The 16,064-nt window shown below is 39.6% G+C and overlaps 2 protein-coding genes across 25 annotated transcripts in view; one reads left to right on the forward strand and one right to left on the reverse strand.

Annotated features, from left to right (window-relative positions):
• The window catches only part of ATXN2 (ataxin 2), a 135,824-nt gene that overhangs the window by 111,075 nt on the left and 8,685 nt on the right, over positions 1–16,064 (forward strand). For 7 of the 24 annotated variants that reach the window (XR_010836769.1, XR_010836768.1, XR_010836771.1 and 4 more), the window contains 7 exons: positions 1,432–1,616; positions 1,945–2,077; positions 5,690–5,743; positions 10,824–10,969; positions 11,648–11,875; positions 14,113–14,281; positions 15,887–16,025. Coding sequence is in view for 20 of the 24 variants with exons in the window: in XM_059040798.2 (XP_058896781.2) it covers positions 1,432–1,616; positions 1,945–2,077; positions 5,690–5,743; positions 10,824–10,969; positions 11,648–11,875; positions 14,113–14,281; positions 15,887–16,025 (1,054 nt within the window). In the remaining 4 variants the exon portion in view is untranslated. Of the gene's footprint in view, positions 1–1,431; positions 1,617–1,944; positions 2,078–5,689; positions 5,744–10,823; positions 10,970–11,647; positions 11,876–14,112; positions 15,109–15,134; positions 15,755–15,886; positions 16,026–16,064 lie in introns of those variants that run through there. The other 17 variants (XM_059040796.2, XM_059040795.2, XM_067014743.1 and 14 more) reach the window with 6 other exon arrangements.
• Positions 1–16,064, reverse strand: part of SH2B3 (SH2B adaptor protein 3) — a 92,049-nt gene that overhangs the window by 35,682 nt on the left and 40,303 nt on the right. The window lies entirely within an intron of this gene.

Genomic DNA, 16,064 nt, shown 5'->3' on the forward strand with positions numbered 1-16,064 from the left:
GGGGACACGGGTTCGTGCCCGGTCTGGGAAGATCCCACATGCCGCGGAGCGGCTGGGCCCGTGAGCCATGGCCGCTGAGCCTGCGCATCCGGAGCCTGTGCTCCGCAATGGGAGAGGCCACAACAATGAGGCCCACATACCGAAAAAAAAAAAAAAAAAAAAAAAAATCAGTAAACTTGACTGGCTTTTTGAAAAAAATTTTTAATATGTGAGGGTTGTAAAGTATGAAAAGAAATACTGATAGTAGGTTAAGCTTATTCAGCTTAATTAGACAAACTTTCATGTGATAAAAATGATATTTGAGTTTGGGGTGGCTTTTCTTTACTAGAAGGGTGTGCTTTTTCAATATGCGGGAACCTCAAGATTAAATTCAGAACAGTATTACCTAATTGGTTTTCTCTGTTTTCAAGTTTGCTTTTCTGACTAGATAACACAGTGTATAACTAGCTCTCCTAAGTATCAGCAACAGTCATTAAATTTTTAGCAAAAAATTTCAAATATTTATATTAAAAGACAAATTCTGTCTCTACATTAGCAGTTACCTGTGTAGTCAGTTTTGATGATTTTGTGAACATATGAAGTTACACATTCTTTGTGTCTTTCTGTAAGCGGTGGTTCACAACTTCTTCCCTCAAGTGGCTTGGTTAACGTAGCACCATAAACCCATCACAGACAACAGTCAGTGCTGTAATAAACACGTGAGGAAAAGGTACACAGAGCATGCAGCTAGCTCTTGTGGGGCACTGGGAAAGACTATACAGAGTAGATGACAGTTGAGCTAAATTGTTAACTAGAGCTTTAATGGAGCAGATTTTAGGCAGAAATTTGTGTGGAATAATAAAAGACAAAAAGTAATGTTTTAAAAGAGCTATTACAATTTTTTAAAAGTGCTATATGGTAATGTGTGATGCTATGTTTGAAAAAGCAAGAGTTCAGTGGTAGGAAATTTAGAAAGATTGAGTTAAGATAAGTGTCGGGTCTGTTTTGGCTTTTTTGTTGTACTTTTGTTTTCCTTTGAATAAAATCCAGTGCCCTTCTCTAGCAATGCCATAATTCAGTGTCTCAAACAGGGAGTATATGAGAAGTATGAGGGAAATGTTATTTCGTAGTGCTGTAAGAGTCTTGTAATTACAGGGACTTGATGAAGTCTGGGGGTCATCACAGAGTATCTCTCTGAGAATGTTGCTTTCAAGCTGACACTTGATGGACAGTTTTCCAACCTGGCAGTAGGGGATAGGAGTTTGAGGCTGAGGAATAGCATATATGATAGGAAAACAGCCCATAGTGGCTGAAGGGGGATGGGTATGGTATAACATGGCATCCGAGAGGTAGGCTTTGACCCAATCTTGCAGAGCCTTGTGGACCATGTTCATGTATTTTATGCTAATAAGGAGCTGCTGTGTTCTAACATTACGTCGTTTTTTCCTGCAGTACCAAATATGCCCCAACAACGGCAAGACCAGCATCATCAGAGTACCATGATGCACCCAGCCTCAGCAGCAGGCCCACCAATTGTGGCCACCCCACCAGCTTATTCCACACAATATGTTGCCTATAGTCCTCAGCAGTTTCCAAATCAGCCTCTTGTTCAGCATGTGCCACATTATCAGTCTCAGGTAAGCCTGATATGACCTAATAACTCTTAGTTGTTGTTCCATTGAAGTAACTTTTAGTATGGCAAAGGGGTTTTTCCTTTATATTTTGTGCTATGCGTTAACGGTGGGGTAGGCAGCTAAGGATTTGAGGGTCATTTTTAACCTAATAGAAAGTTGCTGATCAGTGTAAGCGTTTCAAAGGTTAAATCCTTTCTAGCCAAGAAAGGATTTAGAATTTTAGGAGTTGTTTCTGGAAACCTGGAAACCATGGAGTTAAGACATAACTAAAATCTACTTGACTATATCTGGTACTTTAATGTTTTTTTCTTTATTTTTTGTTTGAACACAGCATCCTCATGTCTATAGTCCTGTAATACAGGGTAATGCTAGAATGATGGCACCACCAACACATGCCCAGCCTGGTTTAGTATCTTCTTCAGCAACTCAGTACGGGGCTCATGAGCAGACGCATGCGATGTATGGTAGGAAGCACTTTGTTTGTCTTTTTCAATGTGTGTGACTATTCTTACTGTGTTTTTAAGCTCTGAAAAGATGCTCTGTTTAAGAATAACTCTGCCTTTTATGACATTGCGGGTCAAGAATCTAAAGAAAAGATGAATCCATTTCTCTCTCCAACCTGCTCTATAAGTCTTGGCAAATCATTTCTACTTTGAAATTTCTCTCTGTTCCATTGTCTCTCTTTAACTAAAATGTAATAATGTGTTTAAAAGCATCTTTTGTGGAGAAAGGTATCTTCCTCCTCTTCCTCATCAGTAACATCATTTGGTATACCCTTCCGAAGGCATGCAAGAAAGTTTTACCGTAATGAAAGCAAGAAAACCTTCTGCTTCACTCCTTACTCCGGGGGTCACTGACATTGCATATTTTATTGCTGGTTGTTACAGTGCTACTATGTTTCTGCATCATGCTGTATTTCATGTGATCAGAATTGTGTAATATTAGATCTGCTTTTGACAGATTCATACTTTAAATGAGTATACAGTGATAAAATGAAAATGAAAAGTATTCTATATAAAATTAAACGATATATATGAGTAATAAGCTAAAATTACCATCTGAGTTTTGTGGCTGGAGAACTTTGTGCAAGTCAACTTTGCAACTGTCTAAAGTAATAAAATAATATTGTTTTCAATGTTAAAATTTAAAATAAGATTTCTGCTTATATTTTGTAATATAGAATTAATGGGTCATCCCATATATTTCAAAATGCACCTTTAATTAGTACCAGTTTTATTAAGATCTAAATTTTGTTTTGAACTTTTCTGAGAACTCCTGTACTGTCATTTAGGTTTTCCCATTGGCATTTCAGTTTTTTGGAGAGGGAGAGAAATTTAAGTTTATTCATACAATTGTAAAGTGAACCACTATGAAAATGAAATTAACATTACATGTAACTACATGGACATTTCATTTTTTTAAACCTCTTTAAACTTTTTGAGTGACTAATAAGAATATAAAGGCTTTCATTTTTTTTTTTTTAACTTTAGATAACAGTTTATAACATTTTGTAGGTTTATAGGATTAGGACTCAGGCAGCAACAGTCATTCTTGTCACTTGGAACCCACTGCTAATGTTTTCTTTCTGGAGGCATGCTCCTTTTACCACTGGTTCACAAATAATAGGAATTTTACATGATTAAAGGCTTTTTTTTTTTAATAAAATACTTGTCAGATCTTAATTTTCCACACTTAAAATTTTCTCTTGTTGATTATGCTCTTTAAATTAAAATGATGTGATTGCTCCATTTTGAAAAACATTTCCTTCAAGAAGCCCATCTATAATTTAATTGAAAGATTGACATACTGATTTGGCTTATGATTTTGGTTGTGATCTCCTATCATTGGCTTGTCTTTAGTTGTCTTAACCAGGACTACTAAGTATGTGTGAAAGGCACCACTGATTTATCACACTAACTTTTATGCAATTTGTATACATTTCAATAATTTTCCCGTTTGCTAAAGTCTTAGGTGACACAGTTTATCATGATTGTTTATTATACATATTACACATTTCTGAATACATCTTGACGTAACAAGTGGAAAAAACATTTCTTTCTTCCCATTTTCTGGGATACTCCCCTTGGAATAAGATCTGAAACTTGAGCTAAAATTTCCATTGCTTTTAGAGGATAGCTATTTGTGTGCCCACGCCTTTGAGACATTGTAGTAATACTGTGATGTCAAGCAGAATATTTCTCCTCAATGTATATTCACTCACTACCAACATCTGACTTTGTCCGTTGATTGGATGTTCATTGATTTGAAACAGCCAGTACAGTAAATACTGTATTTGAAGCACTAATGGTTTTTATAACTACCTTCCCAGAATATTTCTATTTGAAAAGCAGTTGATCTTGGACCCTGAAGTCCATTCAAGTGTGGGTAAATAGTAAATATTGCAAAGAAACAAAATGTTAGACCTAATGTCCAGTGAAATCTGGAATGAATTAGTCATCAAAGCTAGTTCTTTGATACCAGGAGAAAGTTGCTCAGCCAAATCTGAATTACTCTCCTGCAGTTTACACAGATTGTATTATATTTCACTGATGTGTGTTGATGAGGGCAGCTGGGGCAAAGCTGTAGATTTGGTATGATTATTGCTGGTTCTGTTTTGGATACTTCATACCCTAAAGAGAACACTGGGAAATGAATCAGTTTGTTCTTTACCACAATAAACCATAATTTAATCTGCTGTAGCAAGTTCATTAATTCTTCAATAATTTATTTCAGTTATTTTAGATCTTCCAAATCCAATTATGCCGAATATAGACAAATTTTAAATACGTTATTTTAAACTATAAGATAAAACTTGCATAGAAATGCTAATTTTATATTCATTTCCCTTGAACAGTTTATATTCCGAAAGGAACCAAATATTTTGAGTATGACTTATATTTATTCTTAAGCTACATCCTATCTAGGTTTTTTAAAACTTTTAATGCAAACAAAAGAATATGCACCCAGATGTTAATGACAATTGTATGTCACCTTTTTGTCATTCATTAATTGTTATGGTCATAGCAAAAGCCTTTGTGAATAGAAATGACTACAAAATGAAATGCTGGTTATTGTTTTTAAATTTTTTGGTGTATTTAATATAAATATGCTAACAGATCACTGAACATTTAAATTATTAGGAGATACATTCTAAGAGTTGTTGACCTTGTACTCTTTCTAGATATCTTAGGAAGGACTTTGACCACAAACTTCATCTCTTTGACCTTAACTTTAACTTCACTTTCATCATTGCCTCTGCTCTCTTCCTCCTAATAAGTTACTCTTTGTTTCCTTAACACCTACTCTTATAATTCATCTCATTTTGTTTCATTCGTCTAACTTTGTTTTCCCTTTTAGAAACAGTAGTAATGAAATTTTCTCTACTCAGAAAGAGTTAAATCCAGAATCCTTTTTTTGGTTTATTTTTGGTGGTTTAATGCAGATAAATTCAAAAATACAGTAGGCAGAAAGATTTAAAATGCACCTATTAATCTTCTCCCTTACAATCACCAGTTAACATTTTGGTGCATATCCTTCCAAGTGTACTTACACACACACACGTACACACCTTTGTGTAGACAGTTTAATAAGAAATGATACCATACCCTTGTTTAATATTATTATGTTTCTGAATTTTTGGATCCATTACCAGATGCCTAGTAAACACCTTACAGAATAAGGTGTAAGGTGACATTTCTATTAATGATTTGCAAAATTGGATTAGTCTTTTAAATTAAACTTGGTAAATATTTTGTTTTGGTACATTATTTATATCAAGGTTGTTCAGTGGAATGCAATGTTGGTCTTTTTATTAGATAATAACTTTATTCCTTTCATTTAAGTAAGTGAGCATGTGGTACTTGACAACCCAATACAGAAGAAGAGTGTCTTTTGCTTCAGCCCTATCTTATTTAATTTTGTAGTGATGTTTAAAGTGCTTGGAATCTCTTGTAAAATAAGAAAAATGAGTTATGCATGAATACAAAAAGAAATTACTAAATATGTCAACCTTTCCAGAAAATTAGGAAAATGCACACCTTAAAAGGCTAATTAACCTTTCTATTTCCCAAATTCAGCATGTCCCAAATTACCATACAACAAGGAGACAAGCCCTTCTTTCTACTTTGCCAGTGAGTTGGGTTTTTTATACTAATTTTAATTGAACAGTAAAACACTTTTTAAAGAATACATGTTAAGGGAGTAGACTTGTTGAGCAATCTTTTCCTTGTGCCAGACAAAATCATTAAAAATATATATATATGAAAATAATTCAGTTTTTAAAAAGGAAGTATAACCCAGCTTAAGAAAGCTGGAGTTAATTTAAAAATTGAGTTGTTTCAGAAATTAATTTTTGCATACCAAGCAAACACGTGACTGTTTTGGAGATGCCTAATACTCTCCTTGTTCAGAGAAACTTTTCCTAAACAGCCGTTTTTAAAACAAAGCAAGCCACAAGCTTAAAACATTAGGTTTTTTTTTTTAAGTATCCAGGTAAGAAAAAATTTATCCTTACAAGGATATTTAATTGAATAGGGCTGAAATACTAGGGGAGGAACGTTTCTGTATTTTCAGTCTTTGCATGGCTACAGGTTTATGATATTCAGGTAGCAGACACCTCATAGATGTCTTGAGTTTAAGCGGGAAATCATGACCTAGCAGCTACCAGAGATTATCTTTGGCAACACCAGCCCCCTCTCACCACCAGTGGAAAGGTAAATGATTGCTCCTAAATGGAGAAAGTCTGCCCAGGGATTGCTTTTGGAAATGAACTCGTAAGGTTTGTTTTCTCTATTGGTAGGGAAATTTTAAAATAAGGCTTATTCATGGGCTTTTGATATTTGGATGGGAAAGTCACTAACTTGCAGGAATCCTTTAGAAATGTATGACAGTATAATATATGTCACTTTATGTGAAATACCATATTCTAGGGGATATTAAGGATTAAAATTTTATGTTAGAGACTAAATTTTAAATTATTGTTGAATGTCTGAATATACTAGATGCCAAATTTTAAAAAGCATTTAGAAAACATTTTGACTTAAATTTTCATTAATTGTGCCTTGACTTGGTATCCAAAAATAAGTGCATACATATTATTTATTTGGTGCTAGGAAATGTTAACAAATTTAATCCTTTAATAGATGCTCTTTAAAAAGGAGTCTTGCTGTATATATAACTGTTAAAGGGAAACTATGTATGTGGTATAGTATATAAAAGACACTGTCAGTAATTCTATTATGTACTCAGTTTGAGGTCTCAAATGTAGTTATCCTCACCATCTTACTGTCTCTGTTAGTAGTTTTGGAGTCAGTTTCCTGGTAAGTAGCTAAAAAGGTCCTTAATCATCACACCTAAGTATTAACTGCCTTAGCACAACTTTCCCTAGAAGAGAATATCAGTACTTTTAAAAGAAACTAACAGTGGGGCTGCTATTTGTAATTTAATTTGCTGTTTCATACCCCACCCCCACCCCCTTCTAAGCATTTTGTCCTGGTTTGTTTGGTCTAGTTGCCTTTTATTCTCCTTTTAAAGAGTTTTCAACTTTCCTTTACTTCCTTTTTTCTGAATTTAACATCAGATTTAAAAGTTGGGAGATTTTGTTTTGTTTCATTTTTAAAGTTTTGCCGTGCTGGTGTTCTCTCATGTCTTGTACATCCAAGGTCAAAAATGACAAAACCTAGTTATTAAATTAGGTTTAATTTAATAACTTCTATATTAAATTAAATGCACATCTCTATGGACTGCATTGGCTTCAGTAAGATCATGGCTTAGGAAATGATTTTTGGATTGTGGTTAGTGTTTTGAGGATTTGACAAATCACATAATTAGAGTTTTAAACATTTATATCGAGGAACACAGTGACGGGAAACTTCTGGACTGGGTCTGGCCCAAAAAAATGGTTATTTCTTTGATTAGCTTGAACTAATCCAGGTTTCATGACGGCAACTTAGGTTTTATAAATAGAAGTTTAACTGATGGATAGCTAAATCAGAATTTTGAAGAAAAATCACTTTATTTTTAACCTCTCTGGAATCTTTAGCTAATGAGCATGTATAATAAAAGCAGTTAAATGATAGGCTTAGCTCAGGAAAGCCCAGAATTTACTGCCTTTCATGCTCCACTTCTCCCTTTCCCTAATTCTCTTAGATTTTTCCCCTCATTTACTCTATCTTGGTTCCTTTCTCTTATCTCTCTCTTCCCACTGCCCTCTTCCAGCCTTCCCTCCTGCCCCCCAGCCTTTTAATTTCCCTCTTATCCTACTTGTCTTTGTCTCCTTCTTAACTGGCCTTTCAAGGAACCAAAGTATATTTTTGTTGTTTTTACTATTAAAGTGTATAAGTTCCACACTTTCCCCAATTAGGTACTCAGTTTTCATATTTGAAGGGGGAAAAGAATTCCTGGGTAAGGTACTTGCTTAGCAAACATTTTTAAGCAAGATGATGAACAAAGGAAGATACCTCTAATCAAACATCCTCACATTTTATTTGTAGCCTATGATGTATGTTTAAATCTGCTTAGTTTTTCTTATAATGCATTGCAGTTTATTGGTGTTTAGATAGGGAAAGGATGGTTTTTATAAACAAAAGCCTATTTAGATGCATTCAGCTTGGATTACTTGAAGTATTTATGCTGTGAAAGCAAATGACATATAGATTAGAATACTCTATCTATAGCCTTTCAGTATTGGTAAACTATCACAGAGATGCCTTTTTCAAATGCATAGTAAAAAATACTTCCATCCTTAATTCTCTCCAAATAATTTCAAGATTTTAACATTTTTCTAATTGATGAATAATTTAATTATGAGACTTCATGGGTGTAATTATTCTCTTTGTGATGGCCATGCTTTTTTAATGTATGAATGCTAATAAAATAGCACCCAGCTAGAGTTGATTATTGTTACTTTTTATTTCCTTAATACTTTGCTTAAAAAGTAATTAAAAATGAAATTTAGGGCTTCCCTGTTGGCGCAGTGGTTGAGAGTCTGCCTGCCGATGCAGGGGACACGGGTTCGTGCCCCAGTCCGGGAAGATCCCACATGCCGCAGAGCGGCTAGGCCCATGAGCCATGGCCGCTGAGCCTGCGCTTCTGGAGCCTGTGCTCCGCAACGGGAGAGGCCACAACAGTGAGAGGCCCACGTACCGCAAAAGAAAAGAAATTTAAAACTTTTTGGTACAAAAGTTTCTTGAATAAATAAGGTTAAATAAATAGAAACTCTGAGATTCTGTACTCTATGAAACCTCATCAATAGAATTTGGATTCGGGAATTGCTTTCCCCCAGACAGATTAGAATTGTTACAAATGAAACATTTAAGAATTTATAGTAGGGAGGATTTTAATGCAAGTGGTTTGAAAGTAAGGGAGCATGAATGACTCTAGATATCACTATTCAATAAAACTTTCTGTGATGAAGGAAATGTGCTACAAATAATGATGTCCAGTCAGTAGCCACTAGCTACTTGTAGCTGTTCTAATTATTTAAAAATAAATTTGAAAAATAAGTGTAAGATATTTACAAGAACAAGGGTTCAAAATTTTTCTCAAGTCTTTTAGACTAAGTCAGTGCCCAGTTTATTGGGGGTCAGAAGCTTAACTTAATGAATATGATGGTGAAGAATGGCCTTTTAATAAGCCAATGAATTAGAAAAACGACATGGGACTGTGAAACTCAAGAAAGCTGTTAGCACATTATTTTCCCCATGTCCCAGAAAACTGTCACTGACTTCTTGAAAAACACCCAAAGAATACGTTGCCAGTTTTCCTTGTTAATATGTTCCAGTGTATGTTAACTGTTATAGCTAGGGGATTTTCCCAATGTAAACAAAAATGCTTCTTTAGTCTAATCTGGGAGTTAAGTTAGTATAGATGCCACTGTGGTGTTGGCAGTGGGTGCACAGGTGATCCTAGCACTGCTCTTTGCCTCACCCTTCTCTCCTTAAAGGATACATATACAGTTGAGGAGATGACCAGTTGGGCTGGAATGTTGGCCCTTGGCCCTACAATGTCAAGCATTATAGAATTGTTTCATGTACCTAACCCTCTGCATAACATTTACATTGGACTCATCCAGAGTCATCTATGCTGGTAACTCTCAGCAGCTGGCCTGTTAGACTGCTGTTGTTAGGGTGCCTGATCCCAAAGCAGTGCTTGCTTCTCCCCATCAGTCCCCTGTATGTAACACCATATGAAGAATGTGAAGTACTATTCTGGAATTGACACATTGACTTCCAAGAGGAGATACATCTTGAGAACATTGTCCTCAGCTCATTGCCACATCATGGTTAGATTTGTATCAGTGTGCTATCAGTAGTCACTGGAAGCAATGAACCCGTCTTGTGCTTTTGATTCTCAAGTTGCTGTTTGGGGATGACATGAACAAATGAATTTATACCTCATCTCCCTGTTTTGTGCCAAGGTATGGTCTGTGCTGAGATTCACAAATAATTGGCTTTGGGTTCTTAGCTTTAATGAACACATTTTTACTTAAACTAGCTCATCGTATTTCCTTTGAGGTTACTCTAGCTAGTAAAATTCTTTTTCAAGGCTAGGATGCTTTGAAAGGAATTCGTTTTTCTACATAGTTTAGGTATAATCGCATTTACTAGATTTTGTAAAGCAAAGGTGAGAGATCTTGAGCAGGGAGGCCTGGAGAATGAACTGGGTGGCAGAGTGGCTTCTGTGATCAGTGGAGAGAGACTGTGGTCATTTGGCCCTGAAGACAGAGCCCTGACCTTGCCACACACACCTTATCCAGCCCCTTACTGCAGCCCTGCTACAGTCTGTGCCCACGGGACTGCATCAGGTCCAGGGCAGTAGCATGGTGAGGTTAGCCAGATGATGGCCTTGAGCTAAATGTGTGTGTGTGTGAGAGACAGAGACAGATCGCAGAGGTGGGATTGTTTGAATTGTTTCTGTCTATGCTTTTAAGTTGCCTTTTCAGGAAACCCAGTGACTGTCTTAGAGGTAAATTTAATTAGATTTTGATATAATGGGTACAGCTATGTTATATGAATAAAATGCTAGTCTGACTGTTAAGCAGTAACTTCCCATTTGTTTTTTTAAGAAGTGGGTGGTTTAAATGGAGTCAAATACAGAGATTGGTTAGGCATTGAGCATCAAGAAGACTATGGATGAGCTGAAAGTTGATGAGGCATAGAGGAGCGATACGACACCTGTCAATTATACACATTTCTTTTCCTTTCACTTTAGTTTCCACTGGCTCCCTTGCCCAGCAGTATGCGCACCCTAATGCTACCTTGCACCCTCATACTCCACACCCTCAGCCTTCAGCTACCCCCACTGGACAGCAGCAAAGCCAACATGGTGGAAGCCATCCTGCACCCAGTCCTGTTCAGGTAAGGAGGAACTGAGAGGCCTTCACCAGAATTGCTTCATCGTTCTATTTATTGAGTGTTTTCTTCAGTGCCAGGCAAGATGCTAGGTACCACGTGATCAAAACACCGAGCAGCCCTGCCTCATGGAGCCAGTGTACAGCTCTGCAGGCTGTGCCCCCAGGTTTAAATCACCTTAAGGTACATATTGAGAATAAGGTGATGGGGTAAGTTCTGGAAACTTAACCAATAGTGAAAAATCTAACATAAAGTAAGGAATTGGCTTGGGACTTTAAAAAAATCTCATTTCTAATGTTTACATGATGAGGGTGTTTGTTGGTTTTGGTTTTGGTTTTTTTCCTATTAGCTTCTTTAATCATGTTTGTTAAGAAGGCACTTAAGGAGCTCTTTGACATCTGTCAGGCCCCTGGAGCAGTCGTCTTGTTTTACCACTGCTGGTTGAGGGCTTGTAGGCTGAGAATCAGGCTTGCAGCCCAGACAGGAATGTTTGTGAACAGGAGGCACCCCCCACCCCAGCCCTGCTCCTACTCCCTGTATATTCTCTGGTACCTTCCATTGCCCCTCATCTTAGATAGGCCCAGAGGGAGCCTGTTGTCATATGCAAAACTCGGCTTCGTGTGTGACCCTGAAACTGCTCTGCCTTAAAGAAGATTTTCTCAATTCTTTCCTGTTACTTTGCAGCACCATCAGCACCAGGCCGCCCAGGCTCTCCACCTGGCCAGTCCGCAGCAGCAGTCAGCCATTTACCATGCGGGGCTGGCACCAACCCCACCTTCCATGACACCTGCCTCCAATACACAGTCGCCACAGAATAGTTTCCCAACAGCACAACAGACCGTCTTTACGATTCATCCTTCTCACGTTCAGCCGGCTTATACCAATCCACCCCACATGGCCCATGTACCTCAGGTAAACCCACTTTAGCCAACTTTCTGTGAAGACCAAGTAGGACATGAAGGTTGTCAGATAAGCAGCAGAGAGCCAGGTGCTCTTCAAGCCAGGAACGCCTGTGTGTGATGCCATTTGCTTGTCTCCTTTTTTTCCACTCAAATACATGTGATCTGGCCCTAAGTGAATGTTTGTGTGGTTTTGTAATGGGATCAGTGAAGTTGCTGATTGGTCAGTCTTTTAACGTTTCCCAACTAAGACCTTTAAAATATCTTTGACTCTGGAATGCAACCTAATTCTTTCCTTGCTGTATCTGCTTTGCTATGTATCTATAGCTTCATTGCTATATGTACGTATAAATACATATATTCCCCCCCAAACACACACACACACGCACGCACGCACACACGCACACACGCACACGCGAGTCTGGCAAGGAGGATGGGATTTCACAAATTCTCAACTCTGAGGTGACTGCACTGGGCCTGACCACTTGAATGTTAGTCACATGAGTTCCTGAGAAGTATCTGTACTTGTTTTCCCGGGCTATTCCTACATCCGCTTTGACCATATGTTGTACTTCTTGAAAGGGCTTGGCCTTGTACATTCGTGCAGTGTAACTTGAAGCTGGAAGCACCCGGGTGTTCCCATTTTTCTTAAAGAGCAGCCCTGGAAGCCCTTTGGAGCTCACCTCCAGCATAAGCTTCTGAAGGTTGAAAGGTGTGGTTGCTTTCTGCATCGGCTGCTGACAAAAGTCCAATGCAATCCAGGGCCAATTTGGATTGTCTTAATGAGGAGAAGGAGCTGCACCGAAGTTGGGCTCCAACACTGTCCTTTTAGGCCCTCCCTGGAGCTGTTAAGGGTGAATCGGCTGTATTTGTTGTCTCTTTTTGCTGCTTTCATAACAGAACTCTTCTGGGTCTCAGTTAGACTGCCTCACTGAACTCTGTTTCATGTCAAGCAGTGCACCACTGAGGCTCTGGCGTGGTGGGGCTGGAGATGGTGCTCAGTTGGAGCTAACTCTCAGAGGCGACCTTGTAACTAGCGTTCCACGGCTCTGGGAAGTTCGGGCATTCTCCCCAGCAAACGTGTAGGTGCTGTAGTGTGGCGCACTGCAGTGGATGATTTGCTCTTGATGGTGGGGAGGGGAGCCGGTTTGGTCAGGTGTGGGGCAGTGTGGTTTGGCTGAACCAGGAGCTTCATGAGACCAGGGGGCCTGTAGACGTCTAGCAGAGGCTGGTGGCTAAGTAGGTATGTGAATCTACATGTAAGTTGGGGTTCCTAAAACCTCACTTTTGTGCTTTTGTGCTGAAAGAGCAAAAAGGTTACTATTGGCAGGGAAGCCCGGATATGCCCTGGGTCCCTTTGAATATGTAAGAATCAAAACAGCATTTCATTCAAGGCTTATCCTGGTCTAGAACAGTGCACAGCATGGGAGGCAGGAAACAAGGGCTCTTCCTGGCTCTGCCAAATCCCTGCAGAGCTGCGATGCAGCTATTTGGGCTGAGTAAAACCTTTCCAACTTGACAGTGAGACCAGGTTGAACTCATTATCACCTGGTACAGAGAGGCGCTGGGCTGGACCAGGTGATTTTAGATGTGACCCCTCCCACCTCGCCGGGGCCGTTCACCGCAACTCCTGCTGCTGCTGCTGCTCTGTCTGCGTAGCTTTCAGCAGAGCAGAGGGGCCTGAGAGGCTTTCGGCACTGCCTTGGCTCACTGTTCACTGAGGTGTGCTGGTGAGCAGGCAAGAAGCAGAGGCGGAAAGGCAAAGAGAACCTAGAACAGAGTTAACAGTCCCTGCTTATAATGTAATAATCTGCTTTCTTACTTGAAAGAGCTGTTATCTGTAAAACTATTCAGGCCCCACATGGAAGCCAGAGTCTAAAGCATCATTGCAGGTAGCCTCCTGTTAATTTGAGAAAGCTGCGCTTGGATCAGGGATCTTTGTGAAGACCTTGCCCCATACATAGAATCCAGTCCTCAGAAATGTTGAAGGCTAGGACACTGCAGCCCTGACTTTTACCCAGGCTCACCGGGTGCCTGCTCCCTCAGCCTTGCAGGATCTGCCAAAGGGTGAAGCATGTCTATAGGTCAACTGACGGATCCACTAGGGAATGTCCCCAGAGGAAGGAAAGGGCCCTGAGGGCCCACTGTTGCCCTTTCCTGAGAGCCCCAACCCCAGTAAAAGGGACACAGTTGACATGTTGTTTAAGCTGGAGATGTTGCCTGTATGCGTAAAAGAGCTCTCTGTTTCAGGCTCATGTACAGTCAGGAATGGTTCCTTCTCATCCAACTGCCCATGCGCCAATGATGCTAATGACGACACAGCCACCCGGCGGTCCCCAGGCCGCCCTCGCTCAAAGTGCACTACAGCCCATTCCAGTCTCGACAACAGCGCATTTCCCCTATATGACGCACCCTTCAGGTGAGGCGTGTGTGTGCAGGGGCCGCCGGGCACCCCAAAGCATTCTGCTCGCACAGGTCGAATGGCAGGCAGGGCCAGCGCTTCAAGCCCCGCATCTGAGAACTAGCAAGACCCGTCAGAGTGCACGCAGTAGGGACTGTGACGATGAGTTCAGTGTCAGGGCCTGAGGCTTCCGGGAGCTTAGTCTGTGTGTGTTCTGATGGTATACAGCGTTTGGCTTGATGAGAAGCAGCAGCAGCATTCTGTGTAGCTGGTGCATGCTTAGGACTCAGTTGGCCGTCCTTGTTACGATAGGGTGGACAGGGCAGTGTTTTCCTTCCTGAGTCCCAACAGTCTGACGTGGGGGGTTACTACCATGGCAGAGTTTGATTGTAGCTCTGGAGACTACTACTGATGAGAAAGTGCTGTGTATGGATTGGTTTTGAGTATAGTATTAGCTCCAGTCTATGCCCTGACAGGTAGAGAATGCCCCGTGATTGTGCTCTAATACTTGATGGTGGCCATGGCGATATTTCACAGTCTAACCTGTTATTCTGAAAGCAGTACTGGTGCTTGGCTATTATTTGGGGAGGGGATATGTTAAGGCCTTTTTTGTACCCCATGAGCAACAACAACTCTTCTGGGAGTTTTATCTGAAATGGTTTTATGTCTGACTGGTTTGTTTCTACCCACCCACCTACCTTCTCCCCCTTTTGGTACAGATGCGGGGGGTGGGAAGGGTAAAGAGTGAATTAAATTTTGAGTCTTGTTCAGGTAGCACAAGGATAGCTTACAGACATGTGCTGCAGAGACACTAGGCTAATGTGCGGTGTTGCCAGTTTTCTGTTTAAATATTCACTTTTCTTTTTTACAGTACAAGCCCACCACCAACAGCAGTTGTAAGGCTGCCCTGGAGGAACCGAAAGGCCAAATTCCCTCCTCCCTTCTACTGCTTCTACCAACTGGAAGCACAGAAAACTAGAATTTCATTTATTTTGTTTTTAAAAAATATATGTTGATTTCTTGTAACATCCAATAGGAATGCTAACAGTTCACTTGCAGTGGAAGATATTTGGACCGAGTAGAGGCATTTAGGAACTTGTGGGCTGTTCCATAATTCCATATGCTGTTTCCAAGTCCCGCAAGTACCCCAGCTCTGCTTGCTGAAACTGGAAGTTATTTATTTTTTAATGACCCTTGAAAGTCATGAACACATCAGCTAGCAAAAGAAGTAACAAGAGTGATTCTTGCTGCTATTACTGCTTTAAAAAAAAAAAAATCAAGACTTGGAACGCCCTTTTACTAAACTTGACAAAGGTTCAGTAAATTCTTACCGTCAAACTGACGGATTATTATTTATAAATCAAGTTTGATGAAGTAATCACTGTCTACAGTGGTTCAAGTTTTAAGTTAAGGGAAAAACTTTTACTTTGTAGATAATATAAAATAAAAACTTAAAAAAAATCAAAAAATAAAAAAAGTTTTAAAAACTGATATCAAGTTAATGTGTGTTTGTATGAGCTATTTCCATTATAGGATACTGACTGTCAGGGCAGGAGGGCTGGCTCTGCTGTCTTAATACCCTCGAAGGTTAGCTGTCAAATGATTTTTCTTCTTCACCTTTAGTTCTGGTTCAAGTATCTCTAGAAAAAGACAAGACTGAGAGATGTTCTCTTTGGTGGCTAGAGGTCTGCTTCAGAAGGAGGAAGGCTGGCCAGAGTTGGGCAGTGCCGCAAGCCCACGTCCTCACCCTGACGCTGATTCTGTAAGCTTCCTTTTTCATATCTCCTGAACCCAGATGAGT

The sequence above is a fragment of the Kogia breviceps genome, chromosome 15 (assembly GCF_026419965.1).
Source record: "Kogia breviceps isolate mKogBre1 chromosome 15, mKogBre1 haplotype 1, whole genome shotgun sequence".
In the NCBI taxonomy this organism is placed as follows: domain Eukaryota; kingdom Metazoa; phylum Chordata; class Mammalia; order Artiodactyla; family Physeteridae; genus Kogia; species Kogia breviceps.